Here is a 19,087-nt window from a genome sequence, read left to right as displayed (position 1 = left end):
ATTGGCACGACAAAAGATTACAAATTTACTCTTGCGCGGTGATGCCAACATCACCGTAATCGTTAGTTCGAATGGACAATAATGGTTATATATTTGCTGCGTAATATTTTTCACAATAACAGATTCAAGTCATATTTACTTAACGCGACTGTTTGTTCACACTTTGTATAGCATGCTGAAATGTTATTACGTGAACGAATATAACATTAGTTCCGTATTTTTGTAATTATTACGTTTAATAATGGTTTCCGCATTTTCACTTGCGTGTTCACCATTTTTTCCGCACCTCAATGGCTATCTGTACATCACTGTCTTTTCTCAAGAAATTTTATGTAGTACGATAACAGTCATTAGTCTAACAAGCAGTTCGTAAGATCTCTCGATTCCTGTGTTTATGTAACAAAATCGTGAAATAGTAAGAAAATAATAGCACATTCCCTGTATCGTAGGACCCAAGTATACATAATACAATATGAATAAATACTTGTTTATAAACAAAAGTTTGCTGAGTTGGAATCAAACTAGGTATCAATGATCGAATTAAGTCAATTCATATACAATTCGCTTTATACCTATATTACAGGCTCCTTGACTAAAAGTCAAAGGGTTCAAAAATAAATTTGATTGGCGTCTAACGTAGTTTCAGTCATACTAAAAACATACCTAACATTCGTATTGGTAACCCAATTTGGCATAGCATACGGTCGACCGTCAGGCGCTCGACTCGTCAACAGTAATCCACTCCCGCTCACGTAATGGATGGTAAACTGCACTATCTGGTAAAATCACTTACGCCAACGGTGGAGGTAAACATAAACAATCACACGTAAACACACCTAACTAATTGTGCTCGCGAGTGGAGAACGGGGAGAAAACAGATGGCCACATTTATCTACATATTGTTTATAATATTTCACGTGGCCCACAGTGTATTGTACAACAAATATCCTTCTCTACATATCTGCGGTTTTCAATGTCAAGACCTGTATCCATCCATGTGTTTCGGTATTTTTATACGAAGAAGTAAAATAAGTAAATCCTTCATTTTCCAGGAATAAACCTTGAATTATTATATTTCCCAAAGTTTGTTTGTTGAACATCAGAACTGTAATTAATTAGAAGAATTAAAAAACAATCAGAAACGTACCTAGCAAACGTACTCGGGAACTAATCATGCAAAATTTGATTTTACCTTATTTGACGTTATAGTGCAAATGTTTGAAAGGGTAGATAATATTAGTAGGACGTGTGAAGAACTTGTAAATTTTTGACACCGTCGCGCCACCCTGCCTTTTCATTGGATTTGGAAAACCCCACAAACAAAGGCTGGATTACCATACTATTTGGATTGTTTTGTTCTTTCTCTGTCAAAAAAGTAGTAAAACATACTTGATAAATTGCGGATTGCAAGATACACAAGTTTTAGTTACACTGTGTGATATCAAATTGAGCATCTTAAACAAGACTTAGTTTAGGATGCTCAACTTGATATCACACAGTGTAACTAAAACTTGTGTATCTTGTAATTTTGATATCAAGTTGAGCATCCTAAACTAAATGTTGTTTATTGAAAACAAGTTCCGTCCAGTCGATTTCACACTAGTGAGACCTGAGTATGTTGATGTATCGTATGCCATGTTACGCGTACGAGCAATATGTACAGTAAAGCTCAGCTCGTTGTATTTGCCTGGAGGGTGTTCCACCGTGTACTAGGGTCCTTATTTAACATGTAAAGTGTTACAAAATGCCAGCGTGGCACCATCACGGTGACGTGAGCCATCGTTTTTCATGCCCTAATCCGAAGACAGGACTCGTCAAAGGGAGCGCTTATCGTGACTCACAATTTATTTCCCGAGGATTTCAACGTGATATTGTCATAGAACTGCAATTTCCAACGGTTCAACCACGGTGGGTTTTTGGGTATTATATTTCACGGAAACTATTTGTCTTGGAATATGCGTCTTATGTAGTAATATTAAGAAGTAGGAGGGTACCGAGGGTATCTAGGTATATTATTAAAATAGTAAATATAAGTAGGTGCACACAGTTGATTGTAATAGCCTCCTAAGGTCGAGATTTACAAACACAATAGTTCAGCAATGGGATTTGGATTTTGAAAGGACATTCGGAATTTAATACGCTGCAACATTTTAACAATATCTATTCGTTATTTTCCTATTGCGATATTTCATTAAAATCCGAAATAAACTTTTATATTTTATAATAACCATTTCGGTTCGGAATCTCTTTTTCGCGTTCAACGCTGAATGTTGTAGCGAAATTCATTTGTAAATTTTTAATCTAGACTTTTTCGCTCAGCGTAAACGTAAATCACTCGTACCTAGGTACTTTCTATGTGGATATTGGAACATTAAAGTACTTTGATGCGAATTTTATGAATCTGATAGGATGTGTGGGTATCACACGTATAGTATTAATCTGAAAGTTACACACTCGTAATAGATAACACAAACATAAACAAGGTAAATGTCCGAATAAACCTACACAACTTAATTCTTCTACAGTTTATTACTCTTTTTTTCATTAGGTATAAGGTAATAATGAAATTAAATTTACTCATTTGTATGAAACTAGGATTCAATCTAACTAGTCCGTGTTCCAGCAAATTGAGAAAAATAATGAGTTTTCTCAATATTTTTCATTTGTGGACGAAATAGGTTTTTGATTTCATTTCAAGATCTTTCGATCTTTGCTTCTCGTAGTTTCGAAGAAGCACTTTGTTGACGGGAAATTGGAAATGTTTTTCTTGAAAATTGATTTTAAGTCATTTTAGTAGGTAAACACACAACACAATCTTGTTTTACAAACGATTAATACAAAATGACGTGGTAAAAACAATATTAGATTTCTCCATATGATAACGGCAACAAGAAGTCGTGTAAATTATTGGTCTCTGACAATGAGTCGTCACTAATGGAGCGCGCACGCGTGTGAACCTGCGTAAGCGAGCGTTGCTCCGTCTCCGTCGTGATCACACGCTTCCTCTTCCTCGTGGTTACCATTACTCGCCTACGCCTTACTAGAACAAAAAGCGCCCTTCGTGGCCTTCGACTTATACCGTGCGAAATAATATCTCACGGATATGGTACTCAGCACTGTTCTTGCGCTGTCTACACTTGTAATCTCTAGTTGCTAATAGACGCGGTGAGAGCCAAGCGTGGTCGCTCGATTCCCACTTTAGATTTTCTTGTAGTATCTTATGAACCATTAATCATAAACCCCTCAAAATAACTGCTGACATACTTTAGAAACAGTACTATTCAAAGACACTTACTCTCTAAGTCAAATTTAATCTGACTTGGAAACTCCCATCAGTTTTCACAAAGACGTCCTCACATGAAAGGTTTGATGCAGATCGTTTCCAAGTCAGAAATTGGAGTTACACGTAGTAGGTATTCTCTCGAGCATTGTCTCAAAGTGTCGGCAGTCGATATTGTCGGTGTGGTGCACGGATTCTGAGGCATACATTTGTAATCAGAGGAAATCAATGCCTACGTGTTCGAGGCTTTATGTTGGTACATTTGAAACGTAATACCGGAGTAGGATTAGATGCTTCCATTGTGATATATGCGATGGAATGTGTTTCTGGATGAATGGTTCTTGTTTTTCAATCATCTCCCTTTAGAACCGTTCGGTTCATACATTAGCATTTATTTGTTTTGATCGCTCCGTCTGACTTTTCTATTTCCACGAACACTTTTTCAGGCTGTGTATTTGAATATAGGGTAGTATTACGTTGTTTGTCTGTCTAGGTTTTTATAGACTTAGTTGGGCTGATATATTTCTTTGTAAAAATAATGGTAATATTTGAAACCGTATTTTACCGCTATTTTGTTATTTTTGTTTAGTGACGTCACATAAATAAAAACAAACTGTTGTTAACATAGGTAAGTGAAATGTCAAATCGGTGACAGAGTGCTATGGGGTAGTGTATGAGCAAGCCCAAACCACCCGACAGAGTGTTGGGACGGGAACTGACAGGGCTTGTGATAGGATACGAAGTACGGACTAAGTTTGCTAGTCGGCTTTTACTGAACAGACACGCCTAGAAGTGACTTGAGCTTTATTTTTATAAAGCACTTTTGCGCTGCTCTTAAAATTAGAGGCCAGTGTTAGTACTACTACTAGTTATGTCTAAGAGTTAGTGACTCTTATACTTATTGTTTGATAAAAATATCAAAGCTGCAGTTCAGAGCCCTTCACATCAAAGGACCTAAGCAAAAACTGTTCTCCCTCAATCGTTAAAAAACTCCCTAGTAAGTAGGTAGCTAACAGGCATGATTGAATTTTTTCACAAGCGCCCGACCACTTTTTCTATATCAGTGACTATGGGCTTTATTCTCCGTTCATGGCTTGTGGCTGGCTGAGCACGGGCCACGCTTGTTTGTTCACGGAATTGCCATTTTTATAGCAGTCCCCTTATATGCCATTAAGTTTGCCATCGCGTCACTTTGCAATGGCTAAGATGCAGTTATGTTACGACGTTCAATCGCGTGTGTCACTGCAGCACTTTTAGTTTTACTGCACATTTTATTCGAGCGCTTCAAAGAGAAAATTTAAAAACGGAAACAAGCACTTTTCTGCACAAACAGTATTGTTGTATTAAAACTGAACATTTTAAAATAGGTAAAATATTTTCTAATGTGAGTAAATAATACGTTTTATTGTCTAAAACGGAATTCTTTTGATAAATGAAGGGTGGAATTCAAATTACGTTCGTACAAAGTACTTGTTACTGTTCAAAGCTTAGCTGCGTTGATTAACAACTTGAAACTCAAAGTTCGTCACGCGATATCTTGTTCATCATATCGTGATGCAGAACTTGTACGACCTACGTGCCGTTAGCTAAGAGGTTATTAAACTGTCAATGGGTCATAATATTGCGTGCGCCGGAGTACCGCAATATGGGGCGCATATATGGGCCACATAATATGGGGCTACATAAATCAGCTAATTAACCCTCGGGGCCCTTATTAATGACATAAATTTTCTGCGTCGCTGCACACCACTCGAGATCTGATGGGGGTATAATATGCGCACTTCAGCGAGGATAAGCTCTGAGAAGACAGTACACAGCACTCCGCCCTAATACAGTTGTACCGGGTTTAGTACATGATAATGTTAATCTATGCGGTGCCCTGTCAGTTAGTATGTATAAATATTCATATACATATTGTGTAAATACACAACATGTGAAAGAAGATTCCGCAAGTCACATTGTTAGCAGCTTTAAGCATTTGTTATGGGTATAGTTATTACTTCCTTTAAAGTAAAACATTTTTAGGTCAAATCGTTTGACACGTTTTAGTCGACATTTCTCGTAAATGATCGCAATTAGTAGCAACAATTTGGTCCCATCTAGGCATATCTATTTTTTCCTGTCATCCAAATTACGACCATAAAACGTAAAGCGTTTTGGGTTGCGATAACGCACAAGGATCGCATGGCTGGAGCCATTACCGAACACATTTGAGTGCAATAAGTGACTCATCCCTTAATGTCCCATCCCCTATCGCACAGATGGTGTCCACTGCACTAATTTTATTACTGTACTTTTATTTCACGCCTGTCTGTAGAAAAACGAAACAAATTAGACACCGTTACTACGTGATAATGGATTTGAACGTTTGTTGAAGAGTCATGACTGCATTTGATGAATAAACATTACAAAGCAATTGATAAAGCATGATGTAACCTTGACTAGTTTCTGAATAAACTTGCATAACAATCAGCAACCTTTGTAAAAACTCGCTTCCTTCAATAACTCCGGTAATTGATAGTGACAAGAACACTGCCGCTTAAAAAACCGAGTCATTGAGACCGTTCCTCTACATCGCACCTTTGTCGCATGAATTATTGCTTCTTCGCTGTGCTCGTAATATGACTTTGAGAGCATAACAACAAAAACTCGATCATTACGTAAGTCTTGTCCAGTGAAGTAGAAACGAAAAGCGTATTTTTCATCGAAGTTAGAGCCGCGAGGTCGGCATGACTCGTCAAATTGAAAACAGAAGAGGCGAGCTCGCCAACGAAATGAATGTTATTGTACCGATAGTAATTTATCAAAATGTCCGACCATTCCGACTGAAGACCAGTGCCGCTTTATACGAATCTCTCGAGGCTAGGAATTGTTCAACAGGACTGACTATTCATGTACAGCCTGGCATCAGAATTACATTTTAATTACTACGAGTAAATACGGGGCTACGAATTAAAAAATAAATAATTGCTTTCGTAGCTCCGTTAAATCATCATCATCACCAGCCCATTAACGTCCCCACTGCTGGGGCACGGGCCTTCCCTATGGATGGATAGGGAGATCGGGCCTTAAACCACCACGCGGGCCCAGTGCGGATTGGTGGTTATTAACGACTGCTAATGCAGCCGGGACCAACGGCTTAACGTGCCTTCCGAAGCACGGAGGAGCTCGAGATGAAAACTTTTTTTTTGTGGTCACCCATCCTATGACCGGCCTTTGCGAAAGCTCCGTTAAATATTTATTAATATTAATGTCGAAACCAAATTATGTTATAGACACTTTATTATAAGCTAAATATCTATGCCTGAAGAGGCAGTAATTAGCTAATTCGTATCGAGGTCAAATGTCGGTCCAAATAGTCGGTAAGTAGTATTTGACCAAAACGACGTCCTCAACGAGGCGGTTCCGTCCTTCTCGAGTGTTCGAAACTTATCCAATGAGAACACTCAGTCTTATTGCCTTTACACTTGAGATACAGATCTATTAGGAGCGGTGCATTAGAAAGATAAGACGTCTCTCTTGTGACAGCTCGGCTCTCGTGGATCAACTGAATCCGTGGAAAAACAAAACTAAATGGTCCATCGAAAATGGGCTGACTCAAGTAACTTTCTATTGTAGTACTTGTTGGATTACACCACTCTGTACATTAAAGAAACTACGTGAAGCGTTCTCGACGAAACTTTTCAAATAGCTATGAGTTGGTTGTGCAACTTAGGATGACAAGTCTCTTAAAATTCACGGCACTCCTCGTTTTAGTGACCTATAGCACCCAGAGGTTTAATCCAGTCTGTATAAACACACAATTTACTTTTGAACGTGACGATTTTTTTTTGATAAAAAATATCTTCCATTTGAACCCTATCTCAAGATTTTTACGACCATTATAGAATAAAAGCACTTCGCCAGAATACTAATGTTGACTTTCTTAAAGTGCTTCTGTTGTGGCCCCAATTATACGTTACGAATAGAAACTAATGCTTTTCATGCAGTCTTTGTTGAAAGACGAAAATCACAATACTGAATAGGTTATAATGAATGCTTTGAAACGCTCGGTCGTCAAGCGTGACAGAGATAAAGGGATATTACGTTATATGCGTAGGTGTGTGCTCGATGCTATCCATTAACTATCAACATTAAGAACCCTCTTCCTTTGGGGGTCAGATGATAGGGTCGATAAACTCAGGCGCATTCAGCCGTGCCCCGGATCCAATGTCGGGGCTCATTACATATACATGTAACAAAAGAAGGATTTGAAGCTCGATTGACATAAAGTTCTACACATTCATTAGATACGAGTATGTCATAGGTGGTAAGGCGATATATTTCTTTGAATCCATTGACGCATTTGTATTGTAATAGATCTATAGAAAAGCTATATAGATATTTACTGCTAGACACAGAAATTTCTTACATTTAGACATGTCATCTCCAAAGTAGGTTAGGTTAACATAACTCTTGGATATACCAGCTAGCTTTCTAAAGTAATTCCTACTATTATGAAGCTAAAAGCTGGCAAACAGCTCTTTCCTGGGAGTGTCTTCACCTGTAAAAGAACTGAGAATCGTGACGTTAACAGAGCAAAAATGTCAGGAACACAGGAACGCTATTAGAGGTGGAAAATTGTATGAATTCCAGCACTAATTGGGGAAGATCTGTATTATGCATACGTTGTGGCAGGGCTGACTGGCACAGATAAGACAGACGGCGTCCAAATTATAAGCTTCTTAAGTATATGTAAATTGATATAGGTCCGTACAATAAACCTATGCAAGTGTTTTGGGGTTTGTTTCGGTAAATGTGGTATCGAAAGGTCGAAATTTTTAATTACAATTTTAGTTTATACTTATTACTTTTATCACGGATTGGAAAGTCAGACAGGCAGCTGCTTTTGTATACAACCGGACCTGTCAAATCTTCAGGCTAGATAAGCGGACCCTGTGAAAAATTGGATAATGCTAGGAAGATGATGATGATGATGAGTCTATACGTATAGTTATACTACAGTAATTAAAAGTTGTTAAGGATTATACAAGCCACATTATATATTTAACAAATTCTTATAACATTCTGACGTTAATTTACCTTCATTGTTTTATGCGCTTCATTGAAAACAATATTTTTTTATTAGACATCACTTTATCTTGCGTTGTCGCATAGGAATTAGAGAGTTACGGAGTTCAATGTGTGCAATGCGTTATCGTGCCTAAGTCGTCATTGGGTTAATAGGTACGTAAGTGCTATAACTGGTATAAGCTGCATATCGTGTGGAAACACGGGCTCAGTTGCACGTACGGGTATGCATAATGCAATGCGTTGTAACCAGGACCCGAGTCTTAATACACGCCAGTTGAGAACCAGCTTATTTTAGCCCCGAGTTGATTGAAGTATTTTGAGCGGAATGGAGAATTTTAGTACTTACTAAGTTATAAATAGGTGCGCGACGTGCATATATTATTCTGTACGCTTTAAGGTTTACGGTAAACTGAGTGAGAGATTAGTTCTGAACTTTATTGTTTTAGAATACGAATTAATCTGTTCGAATTATACTTTAATGGCTAGTATACATGTACTTACCATAATACTTATTTCTTCCTATAGAATATGTCCGTTTACAAGTGTCTATCTAACAGGGAAAAAACTTATTTAGCCGTAGCTCGTACCTTTTGTATTTTCACGTTTGATGGATGTACTTACTTTCATTATTTTGACCCCTAATCCAAGATAATTCAATTATATTTATATCACAACATCTTTTACAAGAATAGGTAAAGACTAACAACAATATAAAAAGAAGCCATTCGATACGATGGCTTAATTTACTTTTTCCGGCTATAATTGCATAACATTTGCACCGAAGTGCGGCGCAGAGCCATTTGCAGAGGCATGAAGTTAAAGAGGCTGCATGTTAACGACGAGATAAAGGCACAAACAGCCAGAGCCTTTATAGGCCTATTCTGAGGTTGTCTCTGGGCTGGGCTGTGCTTCAACTTTAAATAGATCGAAAAAGTACAATAATATGAAGTGCTGCCTTTGGTTTAAAGCAAAGCAAAGCAAGACAATGTTAAAATGTTCAAGAAAGACTTCAGTTCTGCATAAAGTATTCTAATTAGATATTATTAATAAGTAATATCTCCCGGCATGATTTAATATTATTATATTGGATATTATAAGCTTTTCAAAGAGAAAATTAAAACGAAAAAGTCTGACTCGGTCTTTGTGAGAGTTTTCCTAAGAACGAGTGAGTGCTATAAAAACAAAATTATTTTTCAAATTACTTATATAAATTAATGTTTTCAGATATTTTACCGTGAAAAAGGAGCTATTCTTGCCGCAGAACATTGCAACAGTCAATTTGTCTTTTTTAAACATTTACGGCCTTAGAAATAAACCTGGTGTAACTTTTTATACCGATCATAACCTAAAAATAAGCACAATCTACAAGTAGACTCGGAATAACCTATACCTTAGTGTAACGTCTCATACTATCGCTAAACCAACCCTCACCCTAGTTTAAGTTCGTAATACCTAAAACTGACTGACATTGACAGATGTGATTTTTTGGTAATTTGTTGGTTTCTACTCGGATTTTTTAAATTATCTCTTTATTATCGGCTTATACCAGGTTTAACTATTCCTAGTATAATCCTGAAATAAGGATGGAATTTTTATTTGCAAGGCCAACAAAGTATTCAATGAGCCCCAGCCCCTTAGCGATCTTAATCGATTGCTGTTCTCTTCTATAGTTTCTTCGGAATACCATCTGGAATGCTTCCCTGTTTCATGCTGTAGCACGCCCCACTTACACAGCCCGTCTTGAACGTATTGTTGCATACATGGGATATTTTAGGCCATTGTTTTCCTTTCCAAGCCCATTATAACCAAAGCACCTTTGTAACGTATAGGAACAAATCAATCTTGACTCTGGGTTTATATACTTTCTTTGACGCAGTATAGTTGTAGTGATTGATTAAAAAGGCACATTGAGGCAATCATTTAAAAAGCAATATTGCTATTTGACATCTGTTGACATTGCGGTGTTAATTTTATATAAGCCAATGATAATTGCACTATTGCTTTTTTAGATGAATTGCTTCAATGTGGGCTTTTTTAGACACCCTGATATCACGTATTTGACTAATATGGATAACACTGTTGTATTGGTAAAACTTAGGTACATTGACAAGAACCAATACCTCAAAATAATAATTTGTTTTATGTAACCCAACAATGTTTTAAGCCATTGTAACGTTTGATTCGACTCGGGATTTATATTGATAAGGTTAAGTATGAAAATAAATTGTTTTACTAAGAAGCCGCTGCCATACTTTCATATCATTTATTATTCGGCAAATAAGCGCCCCAATATCCGATCACTGGTTATAATTCTTAAAGGACTTAAATAGGCAATCATGGTTGGTTACAGATTTTATTTGCATTTTTACCGGATGCGGTGTTAAGTTGAAACTTTCGCGATTTTTATGTTCTTTTAATAGTGTTGGAAGTCGTGTGGGAAATTTGACACCTGCGCCTGCGACCGGATTAATTGAACGAATTGAAAATCTGGTTTTCTTTCGTGTGAACTAGTTTTGTTTATGCTCATTTATTTGCAAACTTTCGTTCTTTGTTCACTATATGGATATATTCTCTTCACAGTTTTGTTCATGTAAAGTGTTGAGTTTTAATAAGTAAACAATCTGAACCATTTTCTTTACATTTTTTCCGATTAATTACTGCGATGACGATTATTAATATGAATAATACGATCAATTATTTTTTAAAACTTCCTAGTGAATAGTAACAACACAAACACCCTACATAAGTCCCGCTGCTAGGCACAGACCTCCCTTAATCAACCGGAGGTGGTATGGAGCATACTCCACCACGCTGCTCCAGTTCGAGTTGGTGGTATTTTTATGGCTAATAGCCGGGACTAACGGCATAACGTGCCCTCCAAAACACTGTAATATCATATATATTTAATGTCGTTGTCATTTCTTGTATCGTGACTTCACAGCCAATATTTTTATAGATCAATGTTAATATTGGCTAAGTATTAATTTTTTTTTTCTTTACAGATCAGGCAGAGGCGCAGCGTATGCGTGTTCAGAGGGCGAAGGCAACGCCCCAAAGTCCTGTTGTGGGAGGCCCCCACTCCGACTGTGTGTGCTTTTTCTGGGCGTCGTCGGCGCATGTTTGGTGGCCGCCGGCGCAGTACTGGGGGCCCTGAGGCCACATCCGAGGGCCCCACTCACACTACTCCTACTTATGATAGGTAAGCATTATTTTTCTCAGGTGTTATAGAGCAAGTTCTTCTTCTACTATCGTGTGGGTTGTGAGGTGGAATACCAACCTCATCAACCCTGATGTTAGGGTTATTACTGAGCCGCCAAAGGTACATCAGTAAGTAGTAACCGAGACCAACGGCTTAACGTGCCTTCTGAAGCACGGATCATCTTACTTTCGGAGAATCAGGTGATCAGCCTGTAATGTCCTAACCAAACTAGGGATCCCAAAGTGATTTTTGTGATATGTCCCTATCGGGATTCAAACCCGGGGCCTCCGGATCGTGAGCCCAATTGGACCACAGAGGCCGTTGCCTATTTTCAGTGTTGTTGTTATTGAACACAACACTGAAAATAGTGTCTCTTTTTTAATTTTTATAACTGGCGTGTTCCTACTTACTCTAGGGTCAAGAGTTGCAAAAAAAAAATACGATCAAGGGCTCGAACTATATAAGGAATACGATAAGGACCGAGAATATTATTCTCTAAATAATTTCTGATAGTAACAGTCTTTTTTACAACTCGTACAATCATGAATGGTCATGTAATCGTAATCTGACAAAAGAATGCTAAAAAATAAAGTCGTTTAGGTAAATCCAACGCTACAACCACTGTGTTACGTAAAAATTGAAGTTATCTAACAATAATGAGTTAGAAGGTATTCGTAACCACGTGTAACGTACAACAAACGTGAAAATAGAAGCTAAGCAAGTGTATTTTTATTGTTTCTAACAAAATATAGCAGTATATAAAGCGAAGGGTGCTGGTAGGGCTGGCAGAGGAGGATCTAGAAAGCTTCTGTGCGATCTACTCTGAACCGGCGTGCGTGTATGAAACGATTGATGAATGTGGATGAAGCAAAAGAAGTGTGTCAGGATCGAAGCAAATGGAATTCCATAGTCTCTGCTTACCCCGGTGGGAAATGGGCGTGAGTTTATATATGTATGTTCTAACTAAACGTAGGCGTCTAATCATTTAACATTTCGTGTCATATCAATTAAAACTTTCCTGCGATAAGACTTTCTAAATTACTTTTTAAAATACCTTGTGAAACTTTTCAGAGGATAAGGTGAAAAATTGTTTGAATTAAACCCTTAAGAGTGAAGACTTTGATCATTTAACAGTTCGCAACTCATTTCATGCTTAGCTTTTTTTGTTTATAGTTGACCAAAGTTATCCGGTCCAATGAACTGCTTAGTAAAATGAAAGTAGGCGGAATTCCGGTAGCAATCTTCAAACAGTTGTGCATAAAATTTAATGTCTACGATCTAATATTCATAAATTCAACCAAAATGGCTTTACACGTCCGAAGTAACAAATGGCCGTAATTAACCGTGAAACAATCTGGGGAGCTCATTGAGTATTCGCTATGCATATGACAATAACAAGTCCCGGCAAATCTCATTATATCATTCACAGAGTCTCGTCGGCCCTCCATCGGCGAAGTTTTCAATTAAACTTCAAATGAGTTTCGGAGCAGAATTAATTGGATTTTCATTAGCGTTAGGGACAAATGATGGCGTTGTTACAGGCGGGCGATCTATTGTTGTGTCGTGTGGGTAATTTGTACGCGTCACTCGCCGTCGCGAGCGTCAACATCAAATATTGCGGTTCGACGCGTGAACTCGCTGCCGACACCAAATAGGCTGCAGCCTACAGTACCACGTCACCCCCCGCCTCTTCGCCGGACTCCCGGATTACACCGGAACACATTGTTTGTGATCACGAGCTCGTAAACAATTACCGACAGTTGCTAAAGTTGCGCCAGCTGTTGTTAATTTTTGTGGAAAATTGATGCGAGTTTATTATCACGTTCCTTTGTGGGCAACTCGTTTGAATGCAGACTAAAATTTAATTAAACTCGCGTATTATAAACATAATGGCTTTTCGTACGGAAATGAGCATAAAATAAAATGAGGTGAAAAAATGTGCTGTTAAATAAAAACCATATTCTTTTTGGTTTTTATTATTTTTGAATGCAATGGAGCGTAAAACGTTTCTAGGTCTCGTACTATTTTTGTAAGTTAGTTGTCGCGTTTGTGTGGAAGTAGTCTTCATCGCCGAGACTTTCCATTCCTTCGCGAGTTTCTCTACAAGTGACGCAGATTGTTAGGCTACCTATTGTTTCGAAACGTAATAAGATATTTCATTCGCCAGACATCAAAATTAAGGCTAGATTTAGAGATATACGTATATTTCTAGAAAGGCAATGTTTGTTTCACTTCGTATTAGTAATGAAACGACAACTTAGCTATAGGTATAACTGGAAGGCACTATAAAGTCCTGGTTCCACCTGGTTTGTAGCTTTTGAACCACTTAACGAACATAATCTAAGCTATCTCGGCTTAAAGCAAAGGCCCGCAACACAGGGCCCTTGTTCATACATTGCACTCATTAGCCAGTTCCTTTGTGTGCCTAGCCAGTTCATACAGCTTCATTCAGGTAAAATTTGAAATTCCAATGTATTGCGGTCGTCATACAACTGCGGTAGGCAAGAGAACCTGAAAAGACTCGGGTAGCCTTCATGATGGCAATAGCATAAAACGTGTCGTTTAATCTGATGGACCCAGTTTTCAATCCCGATGTGCAGTTTCGAATCCGAATTTGTTATAGAATTCCCGTACTCCGTTCAGTTGAAGAAGGGCCTGGACTAATAGTGGGACGTATAAAACTTTATCTTTTATCACTTTGAAATTGAAGTAACCTACTTAGTTTATAGGTTAATGATTGGCTAGAATAACGGGATATAATAAGTGGAATCTCTCGGTACAAATACGACAGCGAACTATCTGATTAACTAGTTTTTTTCTGCCATATTGTCGTAATATCAATGACCAGTTGGTCCAGACCAGAACTAATCAAAGTCTGATAAAAATGAAACGTAAAGGAAAGTACTTTTTTATGGCATTGGCAGTCAAGGCTGCACCAAATCACAAGTGTTACGATTTTAGTACTAAAAGTTGATTGCCAGAACAAAACCAATACAAAATGGCCAACAAAACGCAGTAAACTGACAAAAATTTATGCTCCACCCTTTTTGTTAACTTTATTATAACAGCGTTGTGCTGAAAAGGAATTTCCCGTAATCATTTCCCAAAGTCGACGTGTTTAAGCACCTTTTAAGCAGTATTTGATTCCTGTTTTAGGTACTTTGCGAAATTCGCTCAGATCAAACGTGTCCCTATGAACGCTCTGCGGAATTGAGTTTTGGTTTATATGCTCTATTTCTGATCGATGAGGGAATTCTGGACTGTGACTATATTAGCTCTATTTAATGTTGGTAAAATCGAGTAGGAAAATGATGAATGTAGATTTATGATATGTGAGGGAAGAAAACAAACACACTGCGAGTGTGATTAAGACGATGGATGCCAGCGAGTAAGGACAGAAAGATAATGGCCTCGATTCCTGCAGACACCTCCTAATTTTACTTTAAGTTATACCTGTCATTTTCTTATCCGCCGAAAAGGAAAGGGAGGGATGATTGACAGCTCTTAATTTTAGGAAGAATGAGTAAATGAATGAATAACCCGGGCGAATCAAAAAGTAAGCTGCCTGCCAACCCCATTAAGGATGATGAGCGAGAGTTTGTGTATGTCCATATGCTATCACTATAATAGCATGTATACATTATCCTAGCGTTATTCCATTTCTCCCGCTTACCTAGCCTGCATGTACCTATGTATGATAATTAAAATCGTTGTTTCTATTCCAGGTATAGGCGTGGTGTTGGTGACAGCGGCAGGTCTGGCCTGGCGGCTGGGAGCCCGCGACGCGCCCTGCGCCCTGCTAGGCCTCCGTCGAGCATCGTGCCGCCGCCTTGTGCCGCGGCTCCCACCGAGTTATGCCAGGCCACATCATCCGTACGCCGCCATGCTGTACCCAGAGTTCCACTATCGGCCGCCGCCGCCGACCTACCAAGCTTCCATGCAAGAGTATAGGCTCAGGTAAGATTTTGACGTAAATATAAGTTTAAAAAGGTGCAAATCGAGTCGTCCAATTAGTTAAAATCTAAAAAAATATTTCAAGAAACAAGGAAATGTATGAGAAAATCATCTTACTTAAATAAGAGAAGGAAAAGTGTGTCAGGATCGAGGCAAATGCAATTCCATAGTCTCTGCTGACCCCGGTAGGAAATAAGCGTAAGTTTATGTATGTACAGCACTACGCTATTTTAATAATAATAGTTCCTGAATGTAGCATTTTTATACATTTTAAGTATTTAGAACTATGGAAAGAGGAAGGGAGGCCTTTGCCCCGTAGTGGTATCTTGTAAGCTAAATTAGATTAGATTTGGAACTGAGTAGGTCAATAGAGTTATAGTTGTCGTTAAAATAAACACCCGTTACGATATATTGAATCCAAATAAATACGATATGTAGGAGGGGATGTACTTTCAACCATTTAATATGGAATGTACATAATTACACATGCCAAGTATGCACAGTTTTCACATAACGCATGTGTAGGCTATATAATATGCTTAGCGAGTTAGTTCTGTAATGTATCTCAGCAGTTCTGACCACTTACTCGACTGTTTGGTATTCCGAAGCTTCTCCGTGCTCACAGAGCCGGACACGGACAGTTCTAGGTTTGAAACAATGCCAACTGCTCTTTAGGTAGTCCTCCCGTTTATTTAGTTCTTACTAGATTACGAAACCAAGACTACGGAGCGGTGTTTAGAATAATATCCGGACTGGACTTGGAAATAATTCCTACAATACTCAATTCTTTCATTGCATTCCATGCACTACAATGGGTTAAGCTTAAGATATCGTAACGTTTGGACCTTTTGGAACGGTCTCCGTGGTCCAGTGGTTGAGCGTTGGGCTCACGATCCGGAGGTCCCGGGCTCGAATCCCGTTGGGGACAAACCACATAAATCACTTTGTGATCCCTAGTTTGGTTAGGACACTACAGGCTGATCACCTGATTGTCCAAAAAGTAAGATGATCTGTGGTTCGGAAGGCACGTTAAGCTGTTGGTCCCGGTTACTACTTACTGATGTAAGTAAGTAGTCGTTACATGAGCTATGTCAGGGGCCTTTGGCGGCTCAATAATAACCCTGACACCACACGATAAGAAGAAAACGCTTTGAAGATGAGAGAAATAGAAATTGCGAAGTCTGCTACGTTATTTGACACCTAATGTTATGTAGGCACACTACCTTACTACTTATTACTTACGTGTACAAATTTATTACTAGTATGTTGTATGTTGATTTGTTTATTTCCAGGTTACTTCTCCTAGACAGAAGTGTGCCAGCGGTGTCCCCGCCCCCCACGTACAGATCGAACTCCGCCAGTCTAGTCAGGTACGTTCCACTACCTGCAAGCTTCACCAACTACTAATCTCGCTTACAACTCGGGCTTACCAAAACAATCAGATGCTTTGCAACAGACTCGCGTGCATCAGTTGTTAAGCTGCCGTTGTTTAGTTTCTTCTACTTAACACATCTTAAGATCCAGAAGTTGCAATTAAAAGAGGATTTATTTACACGCGACAGATTTGATGACTTAATGTGGGTTGTCTGAATACACGAGCCCTGAAATTCTCCCCGTCACTTATTAAAAATATGTTCATTTCTGAATATGACAAGAGAGATTACGGTTATTGTTTTGGGTTCTTTAATCCCCGTCTTTTGTTCCAGGGGATCAACCGGTGCTGCGTGGTGCGGCTCCGAGTACAGTGGGCCGCCGTCGTACCGCGCGCCGCGCTCCGACCCGCCCGTCACTGTCACAGACACCCTCCCCTCCCTCACACCCCTCGACCTCAAGTACGCCGACGACGCCATAGAAGCACACAACAAAACAGAACAAGAAAAAGACCCAGACGAACACCTCGTCACAATAGTCCACACGGACAACCAACCCGTCATAGTGACTGTGTCCGGATCAACCGCACTCAATGATTCGCAGATAGCACAAACACCCTCCGAAATAGATATACTGGCACACTTATAACGAACCTAGTATTTGATGTAACTAGTGTAATAAGGACGAGCGATACGAAGAGACTCGAAGGCTTGTGATATGAAGCAACGATTTGAAACGAAATATCAGGTGTTGTACATGTGTACAGTGTTGAAGTGAAGTGATTTAATAAAGTGAAATATGAACTGTTAATTATGTATAGAAGGTGCAATGTATAAAAGGAAAATGGCGGTGCAAAGAGAATGACTGAATTTTATTTGGAACAGTAAATACAATTCTGTGCTCAGCATTCAAGCTCCGTAAAAAGCAGGGTATTGGTTAACTATAAAAGGTTCGTAAACTCCGAACGTAGCTAGAATTTTAAGCCAAAACCTGCATTTTATTTTGGAGAATAAACTCATATCGAGGTTTAGGTTGATTGTGCGCAGAAATCGTTTCGGTCATACTCTTTGTGTATATTATTGTGTTCTAAAACTGTAATACTTAGTTTCAAGTACCTTATTTTATTGTAGATAAGTTTCTTGTAAATATTAAAAAGCACTGACGTTTGAGTTTCGTTTGCTTAGTGTTATTTAACAAAATATGTGCCGTGTATATACGAATGATACAAAATATATTTAGCAGTAAAATATTTGAGTAGAGAAGCAACGATTAATTATTTAAACCAAATCATTCACCGTGATGTACAACGTATGAACTTGTTATTATTAGTACTGAGTGCCAATGGATAATGTTTTGTTATGTTATTCGGTACTGTTGAATTAATTTACGGAATGCTGCATGACGCTGCACGTTTCTAGTTTCTATCACTTATTCTTTAAAATTTAATCATTTACTTTGTGAATTTATTGACTGTCTGTCTTGATATCTGTTAAAAAATATTAATGTGGATTACCAAAAACAGACTTATTTGAGACATTCTTAAAAGTACCTAACCTTGTAGGGGAAACTACATTAAATATGAGTGAACTGGTAGCTCGGCGGTCGCAAGAAACACAGCGAACTAAAGGCACTTAGGAAGAAATAACAACGATCTCGAAAGCAACTTGGATACGAGTATTATGTAAAAGCAAGTAACAACTTCTACGGAATACTTGTACTTAAAAAACATTTGAAGCGGTGGAAATATTCGAGTATTCCCGAGTGGCATAAATTTTAGTGTGGTTTCCCTAATGAGAGTTATACAGAGAAATGCACATTGTGCTAACATTTCGCTTCAAAAGCGCCAGAACCAGACTCGCATGTGTACTATCATAGACGACTTCCTTACCCGAGTATTGTGTAACATAACTATTGTAAGATTGTAACAATTATGTAATTAATACGCTGTACATAACGTTATTTGTAATATAAGAAGTAAATAAAGATCTTTAGTGAAACCATACATGTGTTTTGACAATTCCCCGCTGACTAAACAATTAACCTCAGTTTTAGCAACATAAATGGGAATTTCAAATCTCGGTAGATTTGGAATTTGCATAAACGGATTCGTGAACTGCTGCCGCGGACAATTTGTGCTGCTATCGCACATTTTCACCCTGCAATAAGCTGAATATTCGAAAATTAACGAAGTTTTCCGATTTAGAAATGTA

General features: G+C 38.4%; 1 protein-coding gene across 1 annotated transcript in view; it reads left to right on the top strand.

Annotated features, from left to right (window-relative positions):
- LOC126369130 (uncharacterized) overlaps positions 1 to 18,877 on the top strand; it is a 116,029-nt gene extending 97,152 nt beyond the window's left edge. The window contains exons 2-5 of the mRNA XM_050013423.1: positions 11,356 to 11,552; positions 15,278 to 15,509; positions 16,799 to 16,876; positions 17,213 to 18,877. Of these exons, the coding sequence (XP_049869380.1) occupies positions 11,356 to 11,552; positions 15,278 to 15,509; positions 16,799 to 16,876; positions 17,213 to 17,525 (820 nt within the window). The 3' untranslated portion in view covers positions 17,526 to 18,877. The remainder of the gene's footprint in view (positions 1 to 11,355; positions 11,553 to 15,277; positions 15,510 to 16,798; positions 16,877 to 17,212) is intronic.
- Positions 18,878 to 19,087: the final 210 nt, after the last annotated feature.

The sequence above is a fragment of the Pectinophora gossypiella genome, chromosome 8 (genome assembly GCF_024362695.1).
Source record: "Pectinophora gossypiella chromosome 8, ilPecGoss1.1, whole genome shotgun sequence".
In the NCBI taxonomy this organism is placed as follows: Eukaryota; Metazoa; Arthropoda; class Insecta; order Lepidoptera; family Gelechiidae; genus Pectinophora; species Pectinophora gossypiella.
The sequence above is the reverse complement of the archived record's forward strand: the minus strand, read 5'-3'. Positions and strand labels throughout refer to the sequence as shown.